The sequence below is a fragment of the Bos taurus genome, chromosome 10 (assembly GCF_002263795.3).
Source record: "Bos taurus isolate L1 Dominette 01449 registration number 42190680 breed Hereford chromosome 10, ARS-UCD2.0, whole genome shotgun sequence".
In the NCBI taxonomy this organism is placed as follows: Eukaryota; Metazoa; Chordata; class Mammalia; order Artiodactyla; family Bovidae; genus Bos; species Bos taurus.
This window is the reverse complement of record NC_037337.1, coordinates 7,063,059-7,083,628: the sequence shown is the minus strand read 5'-3', so window position 1 is coordinate 7,083,628 and position 20,570 is coordinate 7,063,059. Positions and strand designations below refer to the sequence as shown.

At 41.9% G+C, this 20,570-nt stretch overlaps 1 protein-coding gene across 1 annotated transcript in view; it reads right to left on the bottom strand.

Moving 5' to 3' along the window:
- Nucleotides 1–1,548: 1,548 nt before the first annotated feature.
- Nucleotides 1,549–20,570, bottom strand: part of ANKDD1B (ankyrin repeat and death domain containing 1B) — a 73,920-nt gene continuing 54,898 nt past the window's right edge. Inside the window, 5 exon segments of the mRNA XM_059890726.1 lie at nucleotides 1,549–1,786; nucleotides 2,160–2,228; nucleotides 2,752–2,923; nucleotides 4,406–4,621; nucleotides 6,049–6,154. Coding sequence (XP_059746709.1) covers nucleotides 1,725–1,786; nucleotides 2,160–2,228; nucleotides 2,752–2,923; nucleotides 4,406–4,621; nucleotides 6,049–6,154 — 625 coding nt within the window. The 3' untranslated portion in view covers nucleotides 1,549–1,724.

Here is a 20,570-nt window from a genome sequence, read left to right as displayed (position 1 = left end):
CAGCCAGCTTCTGCTGTGGCAGGCGGCTCTTGGTCTCCAATGAGCACAAACCCACAGCACCTCCTCTCCCGCCGCCTGCACCACAGGCCTGTTCCTCCCAGGCCTTCCCTGCCCACCAGAGAGTCGAGACATCTGAAGTCTCTGCTCACCTGCAGCGTGGAGTCAGCACCCCACTGGGGCAAACATCCGTTCTTAACTTTCCAAACCCTGTATAAATTGTCCATCCTTGAGGTCAAACAGTCAGTTGTACTTGATACCAGGTGTTGGCCAGTTAGATAAATCACGCTGGTCTCAGCTCTCCCTCCTTCCCCATCTCACTTCCTTTTTCCTTCACTCCTGCTTCCCGGATTTCACTCCTGAGAAAAGCAGTTGCTCATTACTTTGGTCTTGGGCTCTGCTTTTTAAGGAACTTACATGACAGCTAGGGATGGTCTTCAGTATCAGAGCCGCAACCACATAGACAGACTAACGTCAATATTAAGAATACTGTAATTAAGAATATTATAAACATCTTTTAAAGCTTTAAACTCTAGAAATTGTATATTGTCTGCAGCACCAAGTAATTAGTATTAGCCCAATTCAACTGAAATTCAACAGTTAAAACACTTAAACAGTAAAAATATGTATTCATCTTTGTTTATGATTGCATAAAGAGGTGACCCAGATTTTGAAGCACGATCCGTGGAAACCATGGTCTCAGGCGGCAACAATGCTCTAAACTTTTTAGCATCATGTGAACATCGTACCTGTTTAAAACCTGTTTTAAAAGTTAAATGTACCATTTACAATCAGCATGAGATGAAATGTAGAACTATAAATTCATGATACAATAACTGGAATTGCTCACGATTTTATTTCTGGCCTTACAGACTTAGAGTCAGAATTTGATAATGGAGAGCCTTAAGTTATAATGAATAGGTACACATAAGCTGATAGAAATCAATACTTGATTTCATATTTCAGAACTGTCTCAGATTACAGAAATAATGCATGGTCATTATGAAAAAAAATGAAAAGTACTGAATCACCTGTAACTACATCACCAAGAGATTAAAAAACATTGGTGTATATACCTCTGGTTTTAAGTAAAATATTATATTACATATAGGTGTTATTTAAAGGCAACAGCTACAAAATTTCCAAAGCAAGTTTCTCTTGTGGACTAGAAATCAACAGTTCATTTCAGTACTATAGATACGAGGTTAGGCATTTCACAGGCATGGCACCCTCCATCATCACTCAGCTTTACAGAAGAGACAGCCCTTTCCCCCAACCTATGGAGAAGGAAATGAAAGATCTGCGAACTTGAATATTAGACCAAAGGCTCACAGCTAATAAATTGCAAAACCATGTCTGTCTGTTCTAAAACCCTTGGTTTTTTTCATATACCATAATGTTCCCACCATCATAATTTTTAAAACATGATATACAAAATCGTAGATTATTCTATCACTAGATAAGCTATCAGGTATTGCATCAAATGACAGAAATGGGAAAATCGTATACAACTTGCTTTAAGCAAAACCAAAATTTTTTTGACTTCAGTGGTTGGAAAGTATAATAATACCATTTCATCATCTGTTAGAGAATCCTGTCACTGCCATCTTCATAGTTGAAAGGAAAATGAATACTTCTGCTGAAGAACTTGATGACATTTAAAGAACTGAATTTAAGAGGATTGAATACTGAATGGAAAATCATTTTAGTTTCATTTCTTTAGGCATTTATGAAACTGCACATTTCTTGGGCCTTGAGTCAGCTTCACTTTTAAATTGACGAATCTTTTCTGGAAAAAATCAGATAGCATGATTAATAGCTGACCTTTATTAAGCACTTGCTACAAGTCAGGCACTATCACTCAATCCCACAACGGCCCTTTGACACAGACGCTTTTCTAGTTAACAGTTGAGAACACTGGTGGAGTGAGTTCTCTAGAGAACTTGCTCAAAATCACACAGCCCACTATCTGTCGGAGTTGAGCTATAAGCTCACACAGTCTCACCTAGAGTGCATGCCCTCACCCACTGCAGTGGGCCGCCTCTGAGGGCTCTTGCAGACACTCTTTCAAAGAAACCAAATTCAAAGCATAGGGAACAACCCGGAGCTAGGAGGATAAGACCATGGAAGGTAGACATCATCCATGCACTATTCCTTTGTACCTGCCACTGCTTGAAACAATACTGGATTCGTAACCTGATGTGCTTTTATGTTCTCAGTTTCAGGTAAAACTACACCAGCAAAAATAATGGCAGATGTCCCTATATTCTGCTTAAATGATTATTACATGAATTATAAATAACACCTCTAACATGCTGATAAGGTTTCAAACCATCTTCCCTGACAGTACGGTCCCTGGTAGAGTGCTTTTTAGCTGTTAATCCCAGCTGGCAAAATAATAGCCCATGAGCTCTCTTTTCTCAACGCAGAGAGAACTTCTTCAAACACGCGAACCTGTAGAGGTCCCAAGAGGAAGAGGCATTCTGAGTAAGACCATTCGTAGCTGTGGGGCACTGTCCTGTAACTGCATGAGACGGTTCAGCTCTCTTGCCCACCTCCCATCCCACACCCACCGTGCCCCTCACAAAAGTTCTACACTTTTCAAATGCTCAGCTGGGGAATGACACTGAACCGTCAGGCTGACAGTGGGACCAGAGTGACTAAGTCACCAAAGGAGAAGCTGCGTGTTCAGACACCTAGCTGGCACTGCCGTGGCTCAGGGGAGCACATCTGCCAACTGTCCTCGACCATTTTAAGGGAGCAGCGGTTTCCACCTGTTTGTTGAAAAGTCTAACTCATCAGCTGGTTCTGGAAAGTCTGTGCGCACCAGCTCCTTGTCTAGGTGTTTGACCGGCGTGGCCTGTGTCGCCAGGGCCCCATGCAGCCAAATAAGCAGAGCCCTGTGGCCGTGTTTGCAGAAGCTCTCCTTTCCAGAGCCAAGCACAAAGGGCAGATGCTGACGCCTCCTTCCTGGGAACTCAGTTCTAACTCAGTTTCCACATGGCTGTGGTTGCAAGTTCATTCCCCCTCTGGCAGCTGTGAGATAGGAAGCCCAGTGCATGAAAGCCCTTCCTTCACTGGTTCTTCTAGGGGGCACCAGAGTTTGGAGTTCTTGTCACACACCTACTGTGCTTAACACGGATCAAAGCTGAGGAGAAGGGAGGGAAAATCTTAAAGCAACGTGGAGCTTTTTCTTCAGCGTTCAGATGGCCCTGGGATAGGCTGGCGCTTCTGGTTCAGCCAGTCTGGAGTGAGGATCCGCAGGTCAGTAAGCTCCCAGGTCCTGCTGCTGCAGCACATTAACCACAACCTGAGCAGCCAGCATGCACCCACCTGCCAGGCCAGCTTCCAGAAAGCTCCTCGGATGGAATCTGCAGCTCCTGGCCAGGCAGGACTCCACTGGGCACGTCTCAGTAGACTTTCTACCCCTAAGAGGTGTGGGGGAAGTGCTGGGTGTAGAGATGAGAAGCCATGGGCACTTCTGCCTACAGGTCACAGTTACAAACCCCTGCCAGATGCTGAGGAATGGGGGGCCCGAGCTCTGGGGAGGAAGTCGACTGTTAGACGGACAGGCATTTCAGGGGGAGCAAACTGTACCCATAAAGAATGTACCCCTAGGTGAATCCGGTGCCCCTCCTTATCCTGCTGCCTCCAGACTAATTTTTCTTAAATACCATAATCAACATGTCATTCCTTTGCTCAAACGCCCACCGATTCCTGGGCTTCCCTAATAGCTTAGTAAAGAATCCACCTGCAGTGCAGGAGGTCGAGGTTCAATTTCTGGGTCAGGAAGTTCTCCTGGAGAAAGAAATGGCAACCCACTCCAGTAGGCTTGCCTGGGAAATCCCACGGACAGAGGCTACAGTCCATGGGGTCACAAGAGTCAGACATGACTGAACAACTAAGCCACCACCACCACTTCCTTCATGCCAGCTACAGTGTAACTGGATTGTGACTGTTACCATTGATACTGTCATGCCAACCTGATTATCAACTCCATCAAACACGCACCGCAACTGACAGAGCTGACGTATGGATCCCCTCACAGCACTAGACGCATTCTAGGCACCCTGTCATGTGTAAATGCAATACACCAAAACCTTTATCCTGACAGCAAGTACTCCGAAGGCATAATGCATTTCCAAATCAATTTTTTAGGTCGAGAGAAATTTCCAGAAGGCAATTCCATTTTTCTGAAGACTTTGCAGAACACTATATGACTAATTAGCAACAAGGAGAAATCTTAACAATACAAAAGAAATCTTTTTAGAAACTGTAATCAATATTCAACATTTTCAATGCATTATCTTCCTTTTTTTTCACATGAAAATGTATCCTTAGAATTAGCAATAAAAGTGCCATAATGTACTTGTATGTGGTGTAAGTGAACTGACTGCCTCTTGCCCACATGGCCTGGACCATGCTGACCTGACCACTGCTCCTCGATGGCTCTAATCTGGGCGTCCGTAAAGTTCTGCAAACGGGCAGCCTCTGCCGCTCGTTGGCCTTCAGCTGACATAACCAGGTGCCAGAGCAGACTGCGAATGTGCCTGGTCTCCGGGTTGTGAGCCTGCTTGATCTGGTAGAGCTGGTTGATGTATCCCTTCATGTTCTCGCTCTGCTCCTAGATTAAAAGGAACCATATCAGATGATTTCAGATGTTTTCTGCTGATTGCCTCATTTCAGAGTATATATGAATGTATTTTTTTCAGATGGAATCCATAAGGTGGTAACCAAGACTATGCTTTCAACATTAACTGGATTGATGTTTTTTGTCATCCAACATAGAGACAAATGTCTGAAACAAGCTGGGGTCTGTCTGACTCAGGAAGCGTGAGGGACTTTGCCACGCTGTGTCCCATGCCTCTACCCCAGCCTGCTTACCACTCCTAAGGAAACAGACGGGGATGCCTTGGCTATGGGAATGTCACCACAGCACATGCACCTTTAAATGCCTTACTTCCAGCCAGTATTGCTTTTTCTTCTTTGGGGTGTTTAATTTTCTCCTGTCAACATTTCCATGGGGCCCAGATAGGATATATTCTTTATGAAACCCCATAGTCGATGCTTCTATCCCTCCTGCTCTCTGATGACTGTGGGGAGAGTGAACGGGCACCCTGACTCTCAGGGCTGCAGAAGACAGGGCTCCTCCACGTTGTATGTAATACAGCTGCACAGTACATGACACAATCATGTATACAACACAACTGCACTCTATGTAGTACAATCACGTTGTGTGTAATACAACTGCACTGTACGTAATACAACCACATTGTGTGTAATACAACTGCACTCTATGTAATACAGTCACATTGTGTGTAATACAACTGCACTCTATGTAATACAATCACATTGTATGTAATACAACTGCACGGTATGTAATACAATCACATTGTATGTAATACAATCACATTGTATGTAATACAACTGCACGGTATGTAATACAATCACGTGTGTAATACAGCTGCACGGTATGTAATACGATCACATGTGTAATACAACTGCACTCTATGTAATACAATCATGTGTGTAATACAACATGTATTACAGCACTGCAGCCAGGCTGTCCAACAGTACCATGCCTGGATTGAGTCTTGTTTTCTGACTTGTCAAAGTTCCTTTTGTCCCTTTTAAGAATACACACACACACAAGAAGATTCCACCAGAGTCCTACAGAATCCAACCAGAACAACTGGAGGAAATCACAAAGTGGAAGCAGAGGTCATGGTTCCCTACGACTGCACCTGCCGTGCATGTGCCATCAGGGCTCCAGACAAGCCTCCCTCCGGAGGGAGGGAATACGGGACTCCCAGGACACACAGCCCACCAAGAGGCCTCCTTCCCTCTTTTATGTACAGTGACTTCTATTTTTGTCTTTCTTTTTAATAAAAGTGAATCTTAGTGAAAGATATTCTGAACAGCAATCTGGAAGTCAATGCTGGGGCAGGAAGTGGACTAAAGGGGTGCGGGAACCTGGTTTTCAAAACCTACGAGAAGAAAGTGGGGGGGCTTGTGCCCCAGCCTCCAGCATGGACCAGCCTGCACCCTCACAGCATCAGTAAACTCCTCTGGAAGGTCCACAAAACTCGCGGGAAACTTGACCTGGGGCACGGCAAGACCTTTTTCTAGCATCTGGACGCTGGCATCTGAACAGACGCTGGGATAAGAATGGGAGGAATGACTGTGCCATAATTGTTTAAGGTTTTAGAATGCAGGGTCTTTTTCACCCCAGCCTTTCTCTACCTAAAAGAGGTAAGGGTGGGGGTGGCGGACTCCAACAAACAGGAGTGGGGGCTGCCCTGTTCCTTTTCTTGTCATCCCATCTCCTGAAAATGGGAAATCGAAGATGAAAACCCCAAACACCACCAGTTAAAGAGAAGGCTACAAAACGCCTCTGCTCTCAACTCTGCACTACAGCACTTTCATTTCTCTGGAAGCATGCCTGCTGTGTGCATTCCAGGACTGGGCTGTCCTTCAGGCTTCCACAGAAAGGGCCAGGGATTTGGAAAGCCCAGGTCTTTTTCAACAGGCTGTAAAAGCATTAATAGCTCATCCATAAAGCACTGCACTATTTGCGGGAATAACATAAGCCAGAACTGGTGGAAATTAAAATAGCATAAGCCAGATGTTAGGAAGCTCCCATTTGAACCATTGAATTTAATGATGATGATTAGGTGGTTAGGTAGATGAGTAAATGGATATGAGACAGAGAGGAAATTTCAATGGTTTCTCTAATTTTCTCATTAGGAACCATTTTATATTAGGTCAGGATATAAACTTAATAACAAAAAGTTTAAAATAATAAAATAACAATAAATAACTTTGGTTTAAAAAAGGTTAAGGATATATATTAAAAAAAATAAGTCTTCCTCCAACTCCAGACTTCAGGATCCCAGTTGTCACCAGGGGTTAACAACTCTTAGCATTTTCTGTGGGTCTACATCACCAGCTATAGGCGTGCATTATTTATGATTTTCAAAGTTCATCTAATTCTCCAATCTTAAAGATTGGCAAGGAAAGAGGCCTTATTCTTCTGGTAGAAAAATGATTTATTCTCATCTAGGAGAAAGAATCTAAAAATGCTAACAGGAATTAAAAATAGAACCAGTGAATATTACTATTTTTGAAGAAAATGTGAAAACAACCATTTAAAAAACAAGCAAAAAGATGGAACCTGGGAAAGTCATCCTCAATTAAACATAGTGATGATCTAAGAAAGTGAGAGTGAGGCTAGACAAAGAGGGAGAGGAAAAAGAAGAGGGAATAGAAATCAGAGGAAAAAGAGCGATTAAACAGAATTCTAATTGTCAAGCGTTGTCAACTTTGTCAAGTTTGCTTTGTCTTAAAGGCAAATAAGAAAAGTCTGGGGAGGACAGAGTGGACTCTGAAATAATCCCAATGTACCAGGATTATTGAGCCAATTAAACAGTACTGTGAGCAAAAAGGCAAATCAGTGCATTCTGCCTTAAAAGGCCTTAAGGGGACATTTCTCAGCATTGGCAAATTAGACATCAATCCAGGCATGAGGTTCTTCAGGGGAAGAGGGACTAGGACCTAAATTCTGGCTCCAGCCTATTGGACCAGGGATTCAGTCTAGGACAGTGGAGGGTGGTTGTGGGTGGGGTGGGGGGGTGGGGGTGGGAATTCTATTGAGATGCTACATGAGTGGCAGCTATCGGAGGGAATACTGATGCAAGAAGGCAGAGGAATGTCCTGGAGACCAGTTTTTGTATTCTCAAGATGAATAAGGTTTGCATGACCATTGCAGAATACTTGAGTACTGAACAGCCAGCACAGTGGTATGTTGCAAACTGCAAAACTCTAAGTAGGAATAATACCTAATAAAAATATAAAGCAAAAGATTTGATTTTAACAACTTTTAACTTAGGATTCCTAAGGTATCTGAATAATCACTGGCTGCTATTTCAGCTCTTCTATCCCCACCTAACAAAAGCTTCACCATTTCTGTGCAGCACATAAAAATGTCAAACATTTGAGACGTGGATAGGACTGACCTTTACTAATGGTCACAATCATTTTCATTATTGGTTTCTTACTAGAATACATGTATCCTCAGTAGTATAGTTCATCAATGTATTTCTCTAAGATTGGCAGGGGTCACTCTGGCTCACTGCACTGGGAAGTCCTCAGCAAATAAATAATGTGATCACACACATTTCTCCTCCAAAAGCTAACTCCACCTGTGGCACAGACTTTAGCTAATATCCCATGCCTACTTCCCCCACCAAATTGCCTTTCCTCCTTTCTTCTAAAACAGATCTCCTGATTTTAGCTGGGCATTTGGCCACCCGAGTATTTCCGTATGTGAACTAAGTACTGGCCAGCGTCATGTAAATGAAGCAGCACATGCAACTTCTGGGAAGTATCCTTAAAGAGAAGAGGGGTGTCATTCCCCTTCCTTCCCTCCTCCTCCCCAAGTGGAATGCTGACATGATGCCAGGAGCCCAAAGAGCCACAGTAGATCAGCAAGTGAAGGCCATCTATTGAAGAGGCCATCTATTGAAGGAGTAATAAAACAGAAAAGGGATGAATTTTATTCAGAATAAATATCAATAATGGTAACACTAAAACAATGTAGAATTCAACTTCCTGGACTCCTATCCAGAGATTTTTCTATTCTATCATATCACCTTTAAACAAAGATGAGGGTTTGGAATCTTAACCAAATCATTCATGCATGCTCAGTTGCTCAGTCATGTTGGATCCTTAAAGACCCTATGGACTGTAACCTGCCAGTCTCTTCTGTCCATGGAGTTTTCCAGGCAAGAATATTGGAGTGGGTTGCCATGCCCTCCTCCAGGGGATCTTCCCAACGTAGGTATCAAACCCCCATCTCCTGTGTCTCCTGCATTGGCACGTGGATTCGTTACTACAGCGCCACCTGAGAAGCCCTTGGAATGAGCAATAAAGGATGTTTTAGACATAGTTTGGGGGCATAAATCCTTGGAGCCCATATGGCGCCTCATACAAATTACAAATGGCATACCTTTGTCAAGGTGGGTATAGTTCAAGTTCCCCTAGATTTTGTGCAGTGCACAAGCCACACATCTATACTGTTTACCCAAGCAAAAGATGCTGGTTCTCATTTGCTTTCCAAAGGACCCGTGGAAAGTCTGCTCAGAGACCCTGAAGATGATTAAAATGAATGGTCAGAAAGAATCTCAGAAGGCACTTCCCTGGATGTCCTGAGGCTAGGACTCCCCGTCCCCAATGCAAAAGGCCTAGGTTTGATCCCTGGTCAGGGAACTGGATCCCACATGCCACACAAAGACCCAGAACAGCCAAATAAACAAATAAATATTTTTCCTTAAAAAAAAGAAGAAGAAAGAAAGAAAAGAAATAACCTCGGAAGAAGTTCCAACCTCAGAAACCCATGTTTCTATGCTTAGAGATCCAAAAACTTATCCTGATAAGTCTCTCATACGGCTGAGTATTTGTGAAATGCAACTCCCACCAATTCAAATGATTTGTCTGCTAGTCCAGACACTGAGACCCAGGTGAACCTGAAAATTAGAGCTGAAAGTAATCAGCTTCTAATCAAAAGAGATAGTAATGAAATTAAGAAGAACTTCATTCTGCAGGCATTTAGCAAGCATCTAATTGTATGCTCTCTAAATTCTGGCTTGTAAAGCCGTCTGAATCACCATAATTAGCCTATTTGGGAAAGGCAGCATTCTGAGAGCCAGAGGTTTCAAGCTCATAGGAAAACCTTTGCAGGGAGCATGGCTGGAGTAGAAATGCAGATACTTGTGCTGTTGAGGGTGCGTGGCCCTCTTGGGAGCTTTGTGACACCAAAGGCTGAGAGGACAGGGAAAGTCAACTTTACCCCAAAACTTGGCTCCTTCTTTTCCATCCAGTGTGTGCATGTGTTAGTCACTCAGTCGTGTCTGACTCTTTGTGACCCCATGGACTATAGCCTACCAGGCTCCACAGGATAGACCAGGCAAGAACACTGGAATGGATAGCCATTATCTTCCCGACCCAGGGATCGAACCCAGGTCACCTGCATTGCAGGCAGATTCTTTACCATTTGAGCTCTAGGGCCAGTCCAGACCTTCATTCAGTCTTAGAAACAGTCACTTATCTTTGGTAAAAATCATGGGAACAGGGAGAAAAGAGAGTTTTTATCATTAATTATATACATCCTGGATGCCAACTAGGCACCAGACCTGATGAGAAAAGAGGGGGGAGGAGAAAGGAAACCTGGAAAACAGATCATGAGGCCCAGGAAACTGTGGCTTTTGTTTTGAAAAGAGAATCGAGCTGTAGCAGAGACATGTTCACTGCAATATTCAATCCACTTGCGTTAGGGGCCCAACGTAAGTTCCCTGCCCAATGCTATGGATTCTCTACTCACCAGACTGCCCTGGAGGTGTTGTTAACGAAAAAGTAGAACAAAGCACACAAAGAAAGCACGAGAAGCTACTAACGCTAAATGTTAATATCGGGCTGGACAAAAGTTCCTTTGGGTTTTCTGTAAGATATCGTGACAGAAGAACCTAATTGAACTCTTTGGCCAAACCAATACTAGCACTTAATGTTAATGGAAGTTAATGAGCCACCACTGGAATTTCACCTAAGTGATGGAAATATGGCTGGTTTTGTTTTCCTCCACAAACTGTAACAAACATGTTTTCCAAACTGTATTACTTTTATGTTCAGAAAAAGAAAACTGACATACAGAGACAAGCAAAATAACATTTCACCACTTCAGAATCCGCAAACATGAAATACGTGGTCCTGAAATGGACTAGGGAGGATGCAGGCTTGCAATGGGAATTAGGGATGCCCTGAGCTCATGACCAGTGAGGGTACAGATCTGGAAGGAAAAACTGCAACTTCTAGAAGTGCTGGGGAGCCAAGCAGCCAGTAGCTTTGGCTTTGATGCTCAGCCGTGCCTCTTACAATGGCCCTGATGTCATCAAAAACCTCCCAAGTCTTCTCTTAAAAACTGGGATAATTCCATCCACCTCACAGAAGAGATGCAAGAATTGAACAAAGATGTGATTGTGAGTGAGTGTGAGTACCTAGCAGAGCTGCCGCACAATGACTTCTTTATATCTTTTCAGGAAAGCTGGGGCCTAACAGGTGGTCACCCGAGCCCCTCCATGGTTGAGCCTGCAGAATTGCGTCACATGCAAGATATAAAGCTGGCCATCTTTAAAAACAAATATACAACACGGCTTAATGGTGCAAGCAACCCAAATGTCCACTCACGGATGAGCAAAAGGTGGTATATTTACAAGGGAAACTTCAGATCAGATCAGATCAGTCGCTCAGTCATGTCCAACTCTTTGCGACCCCATGAATCACAGCACGCCAGGCCTCCTTGTCCATCACCAACTCCCAGAGTTCACCCAGACTCATGTCCATCGAGTCAGTGATGCCATCCAGCCATCTCATCCTCTGTCGTCCCCTTCTCCTCCTGCCCCCAATCCCTCCCAGCATCAGAGTCTTTTCCAATGAGTCAACTCTTTGCATGAGGTGGCCAAAGTATTGGAGTTTCAGCTTCAGCATCAGTCCTTCCAAAGAAATCCCAGGGCTGATCTCCTTCAGAATGGACTGGTTGGATCTCCTTGCAGTCCAAGGGACTCTCAAGAGTCTTCTCCAACACCACAGTTCTAAAGCATCAATTCTTCGGTGCTCAGCTTTCTTCACAGTCCAACTCTCACATCCATACATGACCACAGGAAGAACCATAGCCTTGACTAGACAAACCTTTGTCGGCAAACTAATGTCTCTGGTTTTGAATATGCTATCTAGGTTGGTCATAACTTTCCTTCCAAGGAGGAAGCATCTTTTAATTTCATGGCTGCAGTCACCATCTGCAGTGATTTTGGAGCCCAGAAAAATAAAGTCTGACACTGTTTCCACTGTTTCCTCATCGATTTCCCATGAAGTGATGGGACTGGATGCCATGATCTTCATTTTCTGAATGTTGAGCTTTAAGCCAACTTTTTCACTCTCCTCTTTCACTTTCACCAAGAGGCTTTTTAGTTCCTCTTCACTTTCTGCCATAAGGGTGGTGTCATCTGCATATCTGAGGTTATTGATATTTCTCCCAACAATCTTGATTCCAGCTTGTGTTTCTTCCAGTCCAGCGTTTCTCATGATGTACTCTGCATATAAGTTAAATAAACAAGGTGACAATATACAGCCTTGACGTACTCCTTTTCCTATTTGGAACCAGTCTGTTGTTCCATGTCCAGTTCTAACTGTTGCTTCCTGACCTGCATACAAATTTCTCAAGAGGCAGAGTCGACCCTAAAAAGTAAGGAAATTCTGATACATGTTGCAACTTGGTTGAGCCTTGAGTACACAGTCACAAAAGGGACTATATCATATGATTCCACCTAGATGAGGTGCCCAGAGCCATCAAATTCAGAGACAGGAGGTAGAATGGGGCTAGGAGAGGAAGAAATGAATGTTATAGTTTATAGAGTTTCAGTTTTGTAAGATGAAAACGTTCTGGAGGTTGGCTATATAACAAAGTGAATATTCTTAACACTACAGAACTGGACATTTAAAAATGGTGAATGGGGACTTCCCTGGTGGTCTGGTGATTAAGATTCCATGCTACCAATGCAGGGAGTGTAGGTTCGATCCCTGTTCAGGGAACTAAGATCTGACATGCTGCACAGAGAGGCCAATAAATAGCTAAATAATTTTTTTTAATAAAATAAGAAAATCAAAATGGTTAAGATGTACATCTTATATTGAATATATTTTACAATTAAAATATCTAAATAAATTTAAAAAGCAAGTTTAGACACATATAAATTTATTCATTGTAGTTCTGTTTATAATAGCAAAGGGTTAAGAACAATTTGAGCTTCCCAGATAATGCTAGTGGTAAAGAACTCGCCTGCCAATGCAGGAGTCATAGGAGATATGAGTTCAGTCTCTGGGTGGATCGGGAAGATGCCCTGAGGAGGGTATGGCAACCCACTCTAGTACTGTTGCCTCGAGAATTCTACAGACAGAGGAGCCTGGTGGGCTATAGACGAAAGGGTTGCATTGAGTTGGACACAACTGAAGTGACTTATCATAAGCATATAAGGATAATTTAAATGCCCATTAGCTGGAAACTAAACAACTTGCGTTATGTTCCCACCACAGTCCATTATGTAACTGTAACAAAAGAAGAAACTCTCTCCATGTGCTTATATTCTTATACATAAAGTATACTGCTTTATACTGGTACGGGGAAAATGCTAAATATAGGACAATGTGTTGTTGTTCAGTCCCTCAGTCATGTCCAACTCTTTGCAACGAATGGACTGCAGCACGCCAGGCTTCCCTGTCCTTAACCATCTTCCAGAGCTTGCACAAACTCATGCCCATTGTGTCAGTGATACCACCAACCATCGCATCCTCTATCATCCCCTTCTCCTCCTGCCTTCAGTCTTCCCCAGCAACAGGGTCTTTTCCAATGAGTCAGCTCCTTGCATCAGGTGGCCGAAGTATTAGACTTCAGCCTCAGTATCAGTCCTTCCAACTAATATTCAGGTTGATTTCCTTTAGGATGGACTGGTTAGATCTCCTCACAGTCCAAGGGACTCTCAAGAGTCTTATCCAGCACCACAGTTTAAAAGCATCAATTCTTTGGTGCTCAGCCTTCTTTACAGTCCAACTTTCACATCCATACATGACTACTGGAAAAACCATAGCTTTGACAAGAAGGAACTTTGTAGGCAAAGTAATGTCTCTGCTTTTTAATATGCTGTCTAGGTTGGTCATAGCTTTTCTTCCAAGGAGCAAGTGTCTTTTAATTTCATGGCTGCAATCACCATCTGCAGTGATTTTGGAGCTCAAGAAAATAAACTCTGTCACTGTTTCCACTGTTTCCCCATCTATTTGCCATGAAGTGATGGGACCAGATGCCATGATCTTCATCTTTTGAACGTTGACTTTTAAGGCAACTTTTCCACTCTCCTTTTTCACTTTTATCAAGAGGCTCTTTAGTTCCTCTTTGCTGTCTGCCATAAGGGTGGTGTCATCTGCATATTTGAGGTTATTGACATTTCTCCTGGCAATCTTGACTCTAGCTTGTGCTTCATCCAGCCCAACATTTCACATGATGTGTCTGCATATAAGTTAAATAAATACTTATATTTATATATATATATTAAATAAATACTTATATTTAACAAATACAGCCTTGACGTACTCCTTTCCAGATTTTGAACCAGTCCATTGTTCCATGTCTGGTTCTAACTGTTGTTTCTTGACCTGCATACAGGTTTCTCAGGTGGCGGGTAAGGTGGTTGGTATTCCCATCTCAAAGAATTTTCCACAGTTTATTGTGATCCACACAGTCAATGACTTTGGCATAGTCAATAAAGCAGAAGTAGATGCTCTACTGGAACTCTCTTGCATTTTCTATGATCCAATGTATGTTGGCAATTTGATCTCTGGTCCCTCTGCTTTTTCTAAATTCAGCTTGAACATCTGGAAGTTCTCAGTTCACATGCTGTTGAAGCCTAGCTTGGAGAATTTTGAGCATTACTTTCCTAGCATGTGAGATGAGTGCAATTGTGTAGTAGTTTGAACATTCTTTGGCATTGTCCTTCTTTGGGATTGAAATGAAAACTGATGTTTTCCAATCCTGTGGCCACTGCTGAGTTTTCCAAATTTCCTGGCATATTGAGTGCAGCACTCAATATAGGACAATATATATATATACTATTGTAAAAAAAGGATGGAGGAATAGACTAAAGGTATAATATATTTATGTTTGCTGTTTATACATAAAGAAACTCTGGGAAGAAAAGAAGAAATTTATAATAATGGGTATGTATCGCAAGGATAGCATGAGAACCAGACAATAGAGGGTATGGGTGGATGGGAAATGTTTACTGGAAAACATTTACTAATTTGTAAATTCTTGGACCATGTGAATTTATCGTCTTTTCAAAAAAATAAATAATTTGCATTTTAAAATATATTTTTTATTGTTGGGAATAAACATTATTAACAACTTATCTCAATTAAAATTGGGATGTTAATATCAAGATACAGGTTTGTCCAATTTAGGTCCATTTCAGAAAGGATAGTCTACACAGAAGAACTGTACAAAAATGATCTTCATGATCCGGATAATCAAGATGGTGTGATCACTCACTCAGCCATCCTGGAATGCAAAGTGAAGTGGGCCTTAGAAAACATCACTATGAACAAAACTAGTGGAGGTGATGGAATTTCAGTTGAGCTATTTCAAATCCTAAAAGATGCTGCTGTGAAAGTGCTCAATATGCCACTCAATATGCCAGCAAATTTGGAAAACTCAGCGGTGGCCACAGGACTGGAAAAGGTCAGTTTTCATTCCAACCCCAAAGAAAGGCAATGCCAAAGAATGCTCAAACTACTGCACAATTGCACTCATCTTACAGGCTAGGAAAGTAATTCTCAAAATTCTCCAAGCTAGGCTTCAACAGCACATGAACCGTGAACTTCCAGATCTTCAAGCTGGATTTAGAAAAGGCATAGGAACCAGAATCAAATTGCCAACATCTGTTGGATCATAGAGAAACCAAGAGAGTTTCAGAAAAACATCTATTTCTGCTTTATTGACTATGTTATGTGTGAATATCCTGTTCATTATACATAGACATCCTAGAAAGAGTAGAAAAATGGCAAATTTTTACAGCAGAACAATTTTAGGAACAAAAAAGAGGAAAGGAAACAAGAAAGGAAGGGAGCAAAAGAAATAAGCAAGGATCTTTGAAGGTAATGCCTAGATTAACTGTTGAAAAAGTAAAGCAATAATCATTTTTCTAAACAGCAGGAAATAGATTTTCCAATGTACCTTTCATTGTACCTTTCAATAACCCTTTGAAAAATTTTCCATATAACTTTCTAATATTTTAAACCATACTTTTATATAAAAGTACTTAATACAGGGGCCTTGTTCACCGAAACTTGGTCTCACCATGTCGTTCTTTCTCTTACCTTCTGTCTGAATTATTCAGCCTCTTTTCTCCACTGAATTTCCTCACTGAGCTATCCTTATTCTATTACTCTTTATATCCTTAATTAAAGTTTAATTAAGCAGTTATTTCCTGATCCTCGCTGACGCCGTCACCACTTCGAATTCCCTGGATCCACTGGGGTGGACCCCGGCAAGTGGTGCCCGGAACAGGCTAATTCGAAGGATGCAGATTCTCCAATTTAGATCCAGGACAGGTTGATTCGCCATGTTGCAGACCCCCAGACATCCAGTTCCCCCATTGCTTCTATCACAAAAGAGGAGCCCACCGGAAGGGGAGGCAAGATAAACATCGAGATCCCAGCGAGACCGACGGGGCTGCTGCAGCGCGAACTCCAACCAGAAAATAATTCTACTTATTCTGTTTTGGCTCATCTACCCTCTCCTTATGTTTTTCTCTTTACCAATGATTCTGGAAAACTTAATGTACATGTGACTTTCACTGGTGGACCCAATGTAGTGACTTGTGAACAATGCATGCTCTCATCTTGTTTAAACCCTCAATATAATGTTTGCTCCTTTGTAGTGTTACAACGTCCACCTTATCTTATGATGTAACCACTTATTCATATAACTATAGTCTTGCTGTGTTACAACAACTACAAGATTAAATGTGATCATGACAATTTGTGGGTACTTATTTTAGGAATATCAGCTTTAATAGCAGCAATTACTTCTGTTACTGTGGCAGCAATATCATTGACTCAACAAGTGCATACTGCCCAATATGTTGATGCTATGTCTAAAAATGTCTCTTTAACTCTAGCAACACAGGAAGTTATAGATAGAAAATTGGAGATGAGAGTAGATGCCTTAGAAGAGGCAATAATGCATATTGGGACCGAGTTACAGGCTTTAAAAGTGAAAATGGCTCTGTCTTGCCACGCTGATTACCGGTGGATATGCGTGACATCTTTAAAGGTAAACGAGACAGATTATGAGTGGGAAAAAAATCAAAAATCATATCTCAGATGTTTGGAACAGCTCTGACATTGGCCTGGACTTAGGGAAACTTCATAATCAAATACAGACCCTGGAACACTCTCAACTGGATTTTACCGCCGCTGGAGCAGCTAATGACTTTTTTCACACTTTCTCTAACTTCATTTCAGGAAAAAACATTCTGTCTAATATCCTTGGATACATCGCTGCTGGCCCTTTAATTTTGCTTCTCATAATCATTCTTCCTTGTATTGTCAGGATTCTTCGGCAGAACATTCAGAAGCTCGCGACTGAGCTGCATCTGGCTCTTTTAAGAAATAAAAAAGGGGGAGATGCGGGGAGCGAGCTCTGCCCCTGGCAAAGGTCTTGAGGAAGGAGGCTTGGCATATGCAAAGGCGGGATCAAGCCTCAGGAGTCTCCCTGGAAATTCTCAAGCATCTACCCCCAAAACCAGAGTCTGCCTACTTTCTGCTTTGTGCTTTCACCTACACCTCTGACTTTACGGGGGGCTGTCCCCCACTACCTCTCTCTGAAAAAAGAGTTAGCTTACAGCTCCAGTTAATAATTCCTGGGTGTGACAGTGTTTCAACCTACAAACTCCTTTGGAAATCCTCTAGCCTGCCTGAATAGGTTTTTCCGGCCACATGTGATTGCTCAGAGCCTCCCAACTGTGAGAAGCATGAGATGTTCTAAACTGTCTAAATACAGATTCCTTTGAGCAGTTAAAAGATTGATTAGAAATTGTATTGGTGAAGGGATTTTCACTTGTTGGGCCAATGTTTGCTGCTAAGTTTCCATATCCCTTACCTGCTGTGTCCCTGGCAGTGTATTGATTAATATAATTGGTGTAAGTAGTAGCTTTAATGTTTGTAACCTGGGACCCTTGAGTTAATTCTTTTTCTTGTTATAGCCCACCACACCTTTGCTCTGTAGGAATGCAACTTTATCTAATGCTTTTGGAGGGTGGCTCCTGACCAATCACCTTTAGAGAAAAATAAGTTTTCTGAAGAAAGGGTCTTAAAATGTTAACAGGCCTCCGGGCCAGAAGATGATGCAAATCACCTAAGCTTTTGCATATGATAAGTTTGCAGGAAGAAAGCCTGGCTTGCTGCATGACTCTACCCCGTCTCCCATTATCCTCTATGCATAACTTAAAGTATAAAAACTACTTTGGAAAATAAAGTGCGGGCCTTGTTCACCGAAAAATAAATAAATAAATAAATAAAAGTACTTAATACACTAAAACTAACAGCCAGTGTAGCAAGTTATTATAAATTCCTGATGAATTTTATTATAGTTTCTAGTGACATCTTTTTTAGTCCTGTTTACAGCAGATTGCTGACATGGTTGCTTGTAGAGTTCTTTAAAATCGGTGATGACAAAGATGAAAAAAAAAATGGAAGTGGTTTTACTGACTTACCTTGGATGCTATTTTGGTTGTATCCTTATTCACAAATAAAGTTAAAGGGGAGTTTCTAAGCCCAAATTGGACATACTAGAATGTAGCTCTAGACTGCAAACTATAGCAAGGGTACCTCATGTTTTATCAAACCTAGTTTATCCATGATTTAGCTACTAAGGAAATCAGATGTTTAAATAATTCTCAATGGCTATATTTTTGCAATAATTTATTAATGAGAAGCAAAGGATAGTAAATTCTTTGGAAGCAAAATCAATGTCCAGAATGTGGGGAACATGACATGTGTTTTACTTAGAAGCCAAACGTCCTTTGTCCGAAGCACATCAGACCGTCCCCAGACATCCTGGGGGCACCAAGTTGGCTTTCTTTGCAGCAGAAGATAGTCATGCTTTTTCTTCTGCACGTGTCTTTCCTTCTTTCCTTCCTCTCTCCCTCCCTTCTTTCTTTTTGTTTCTTTCTTTCTCTTTCTTGATTTGTTTGATTCAATACAATTTACAGTCCAAAAAACTACAGGGGAAAGAGCCACATATGGACTGAACTTCTGGGAAAATTTTTTGTTATGCATTATGAGTATATCCTACCATTATTAATGATTGCATACAGGAAAAATACAGCTTTTACACTCTAGTTGAAATCTATTATATTGTTACAATCAGTCATAGGTTATGCAATGGATTTCAGCTTGATGTATACACTCCAGTTGGTTGCTAAATTCTCTGATGTTGTCTAATAGTACAAAAATGTAAGATTATGCTGGATACAATTCTCACTGCTTTTAAAGAAAAGGCAAAGAGTAGATAATTAAAACACAAACACCAGGTAAAAAAAAATTGTGGCCACTTCAAGAACCAGGAATCTTAAGAAGGAGAAATACTAATCAGATGACTGAAGACACAAATTATGTTTCCTCAGAAGAACCTCACAGTCTTGCATTTTGCAGTGGGACAAATCGTTTATCTGCTGTGGATTTCTTGCTTAATCACAAGGTCAGGGTGGTTATTGCTGATAAAGTAAGCCCATCATTTGGTAGAATGGATTCAGTTCAGTTCAGATCAGCTGCTCAGTCATGTCCAACTCTTTGCAACCCCATGGACAGTAGCACACCAGGCCTCCCAGAGTTTACTCAAAGTCATGTCCATTGAGTTGGTGATGCCATCCAACCATCTCATCCTCTGTCGTCCCCTTAACCCCCTGCCTTCAATCTTTTCCAGCATCAGGGTCCTTTCCAATGAGTCAGCTCTTTGCATCGGGTGGCCACAGTATTGGAGTTTCAGCTTCAGCATCAGTCCTTACAATGAACTCCCAGGACTGATTTCCTATAGGAAGGACTGGTTGGATCTTCTTGCAGTCCAAGGGACTCTCAAGAGTCTTCTCCAACACCAGAGTTCAAAAGCATCAATTCTTCGGGGCTCAGCTTTCTTCACAGTTCAACTCTCACATCCATACATGACCACTGGAAAGACCATACTCTTGACTAGACGGACCTTTGTTGGCAAAGTAATAGCTCTGCTTTTTAATATGCTATCTAGGTTGGTCATAATTTTCCTTCCAAGGAGTAAGCGTCTTTTAATTTCATGGCTACAGTCATCATCTGCAGTGATTTTGGATCCCCAAAAAATAGTCTGACACTGTTTCCACTGTTTCCCCATCTATTTCCCATGAAGTGATGGGACCAGATGCCATGGTCTTTATTTTCTGAATGTTGAGCTTTAAGCCAACTTTTTCACTCTCCTCTTTCACTTTCATCAAGAGGCTTTTTAGTTCCTCTTCACTTTCTGCCATAAGGGTGGTGTCATCTGCATATTTGAGGTTATTGATATTTCTCCCTGCAATCTTGATTCCAGCTTGTGCTTCTTCCAGCCCAGCATTTCTAAAGATGTACTCTGCATATAAGTTAAATAAGCAGGGTGACAATGTACAGCCTTGATGTACTGCTTTCCTATTTGGAACCAGTCCGTTGTTCAATGTCCAGTTCTAACTGTTGCTTCCTGACCTGCATACAGGTTTCTCAGAAGGCAGGTCAGGTGGTCTGGTATTCCCATCTCTTTCAGAATTTTCCACAGTTTATTATGATCCATACAGTCAAAGGCCTTGGCATAGTCAATAAAGCAGAAATAGATGTTTTTTCTGGAACTCTCTTGCTTTTTCCATGATTCAGCGGATGTTGGCCATTTGATCTCTGGTTCCTCTGCCTTTTCTAAA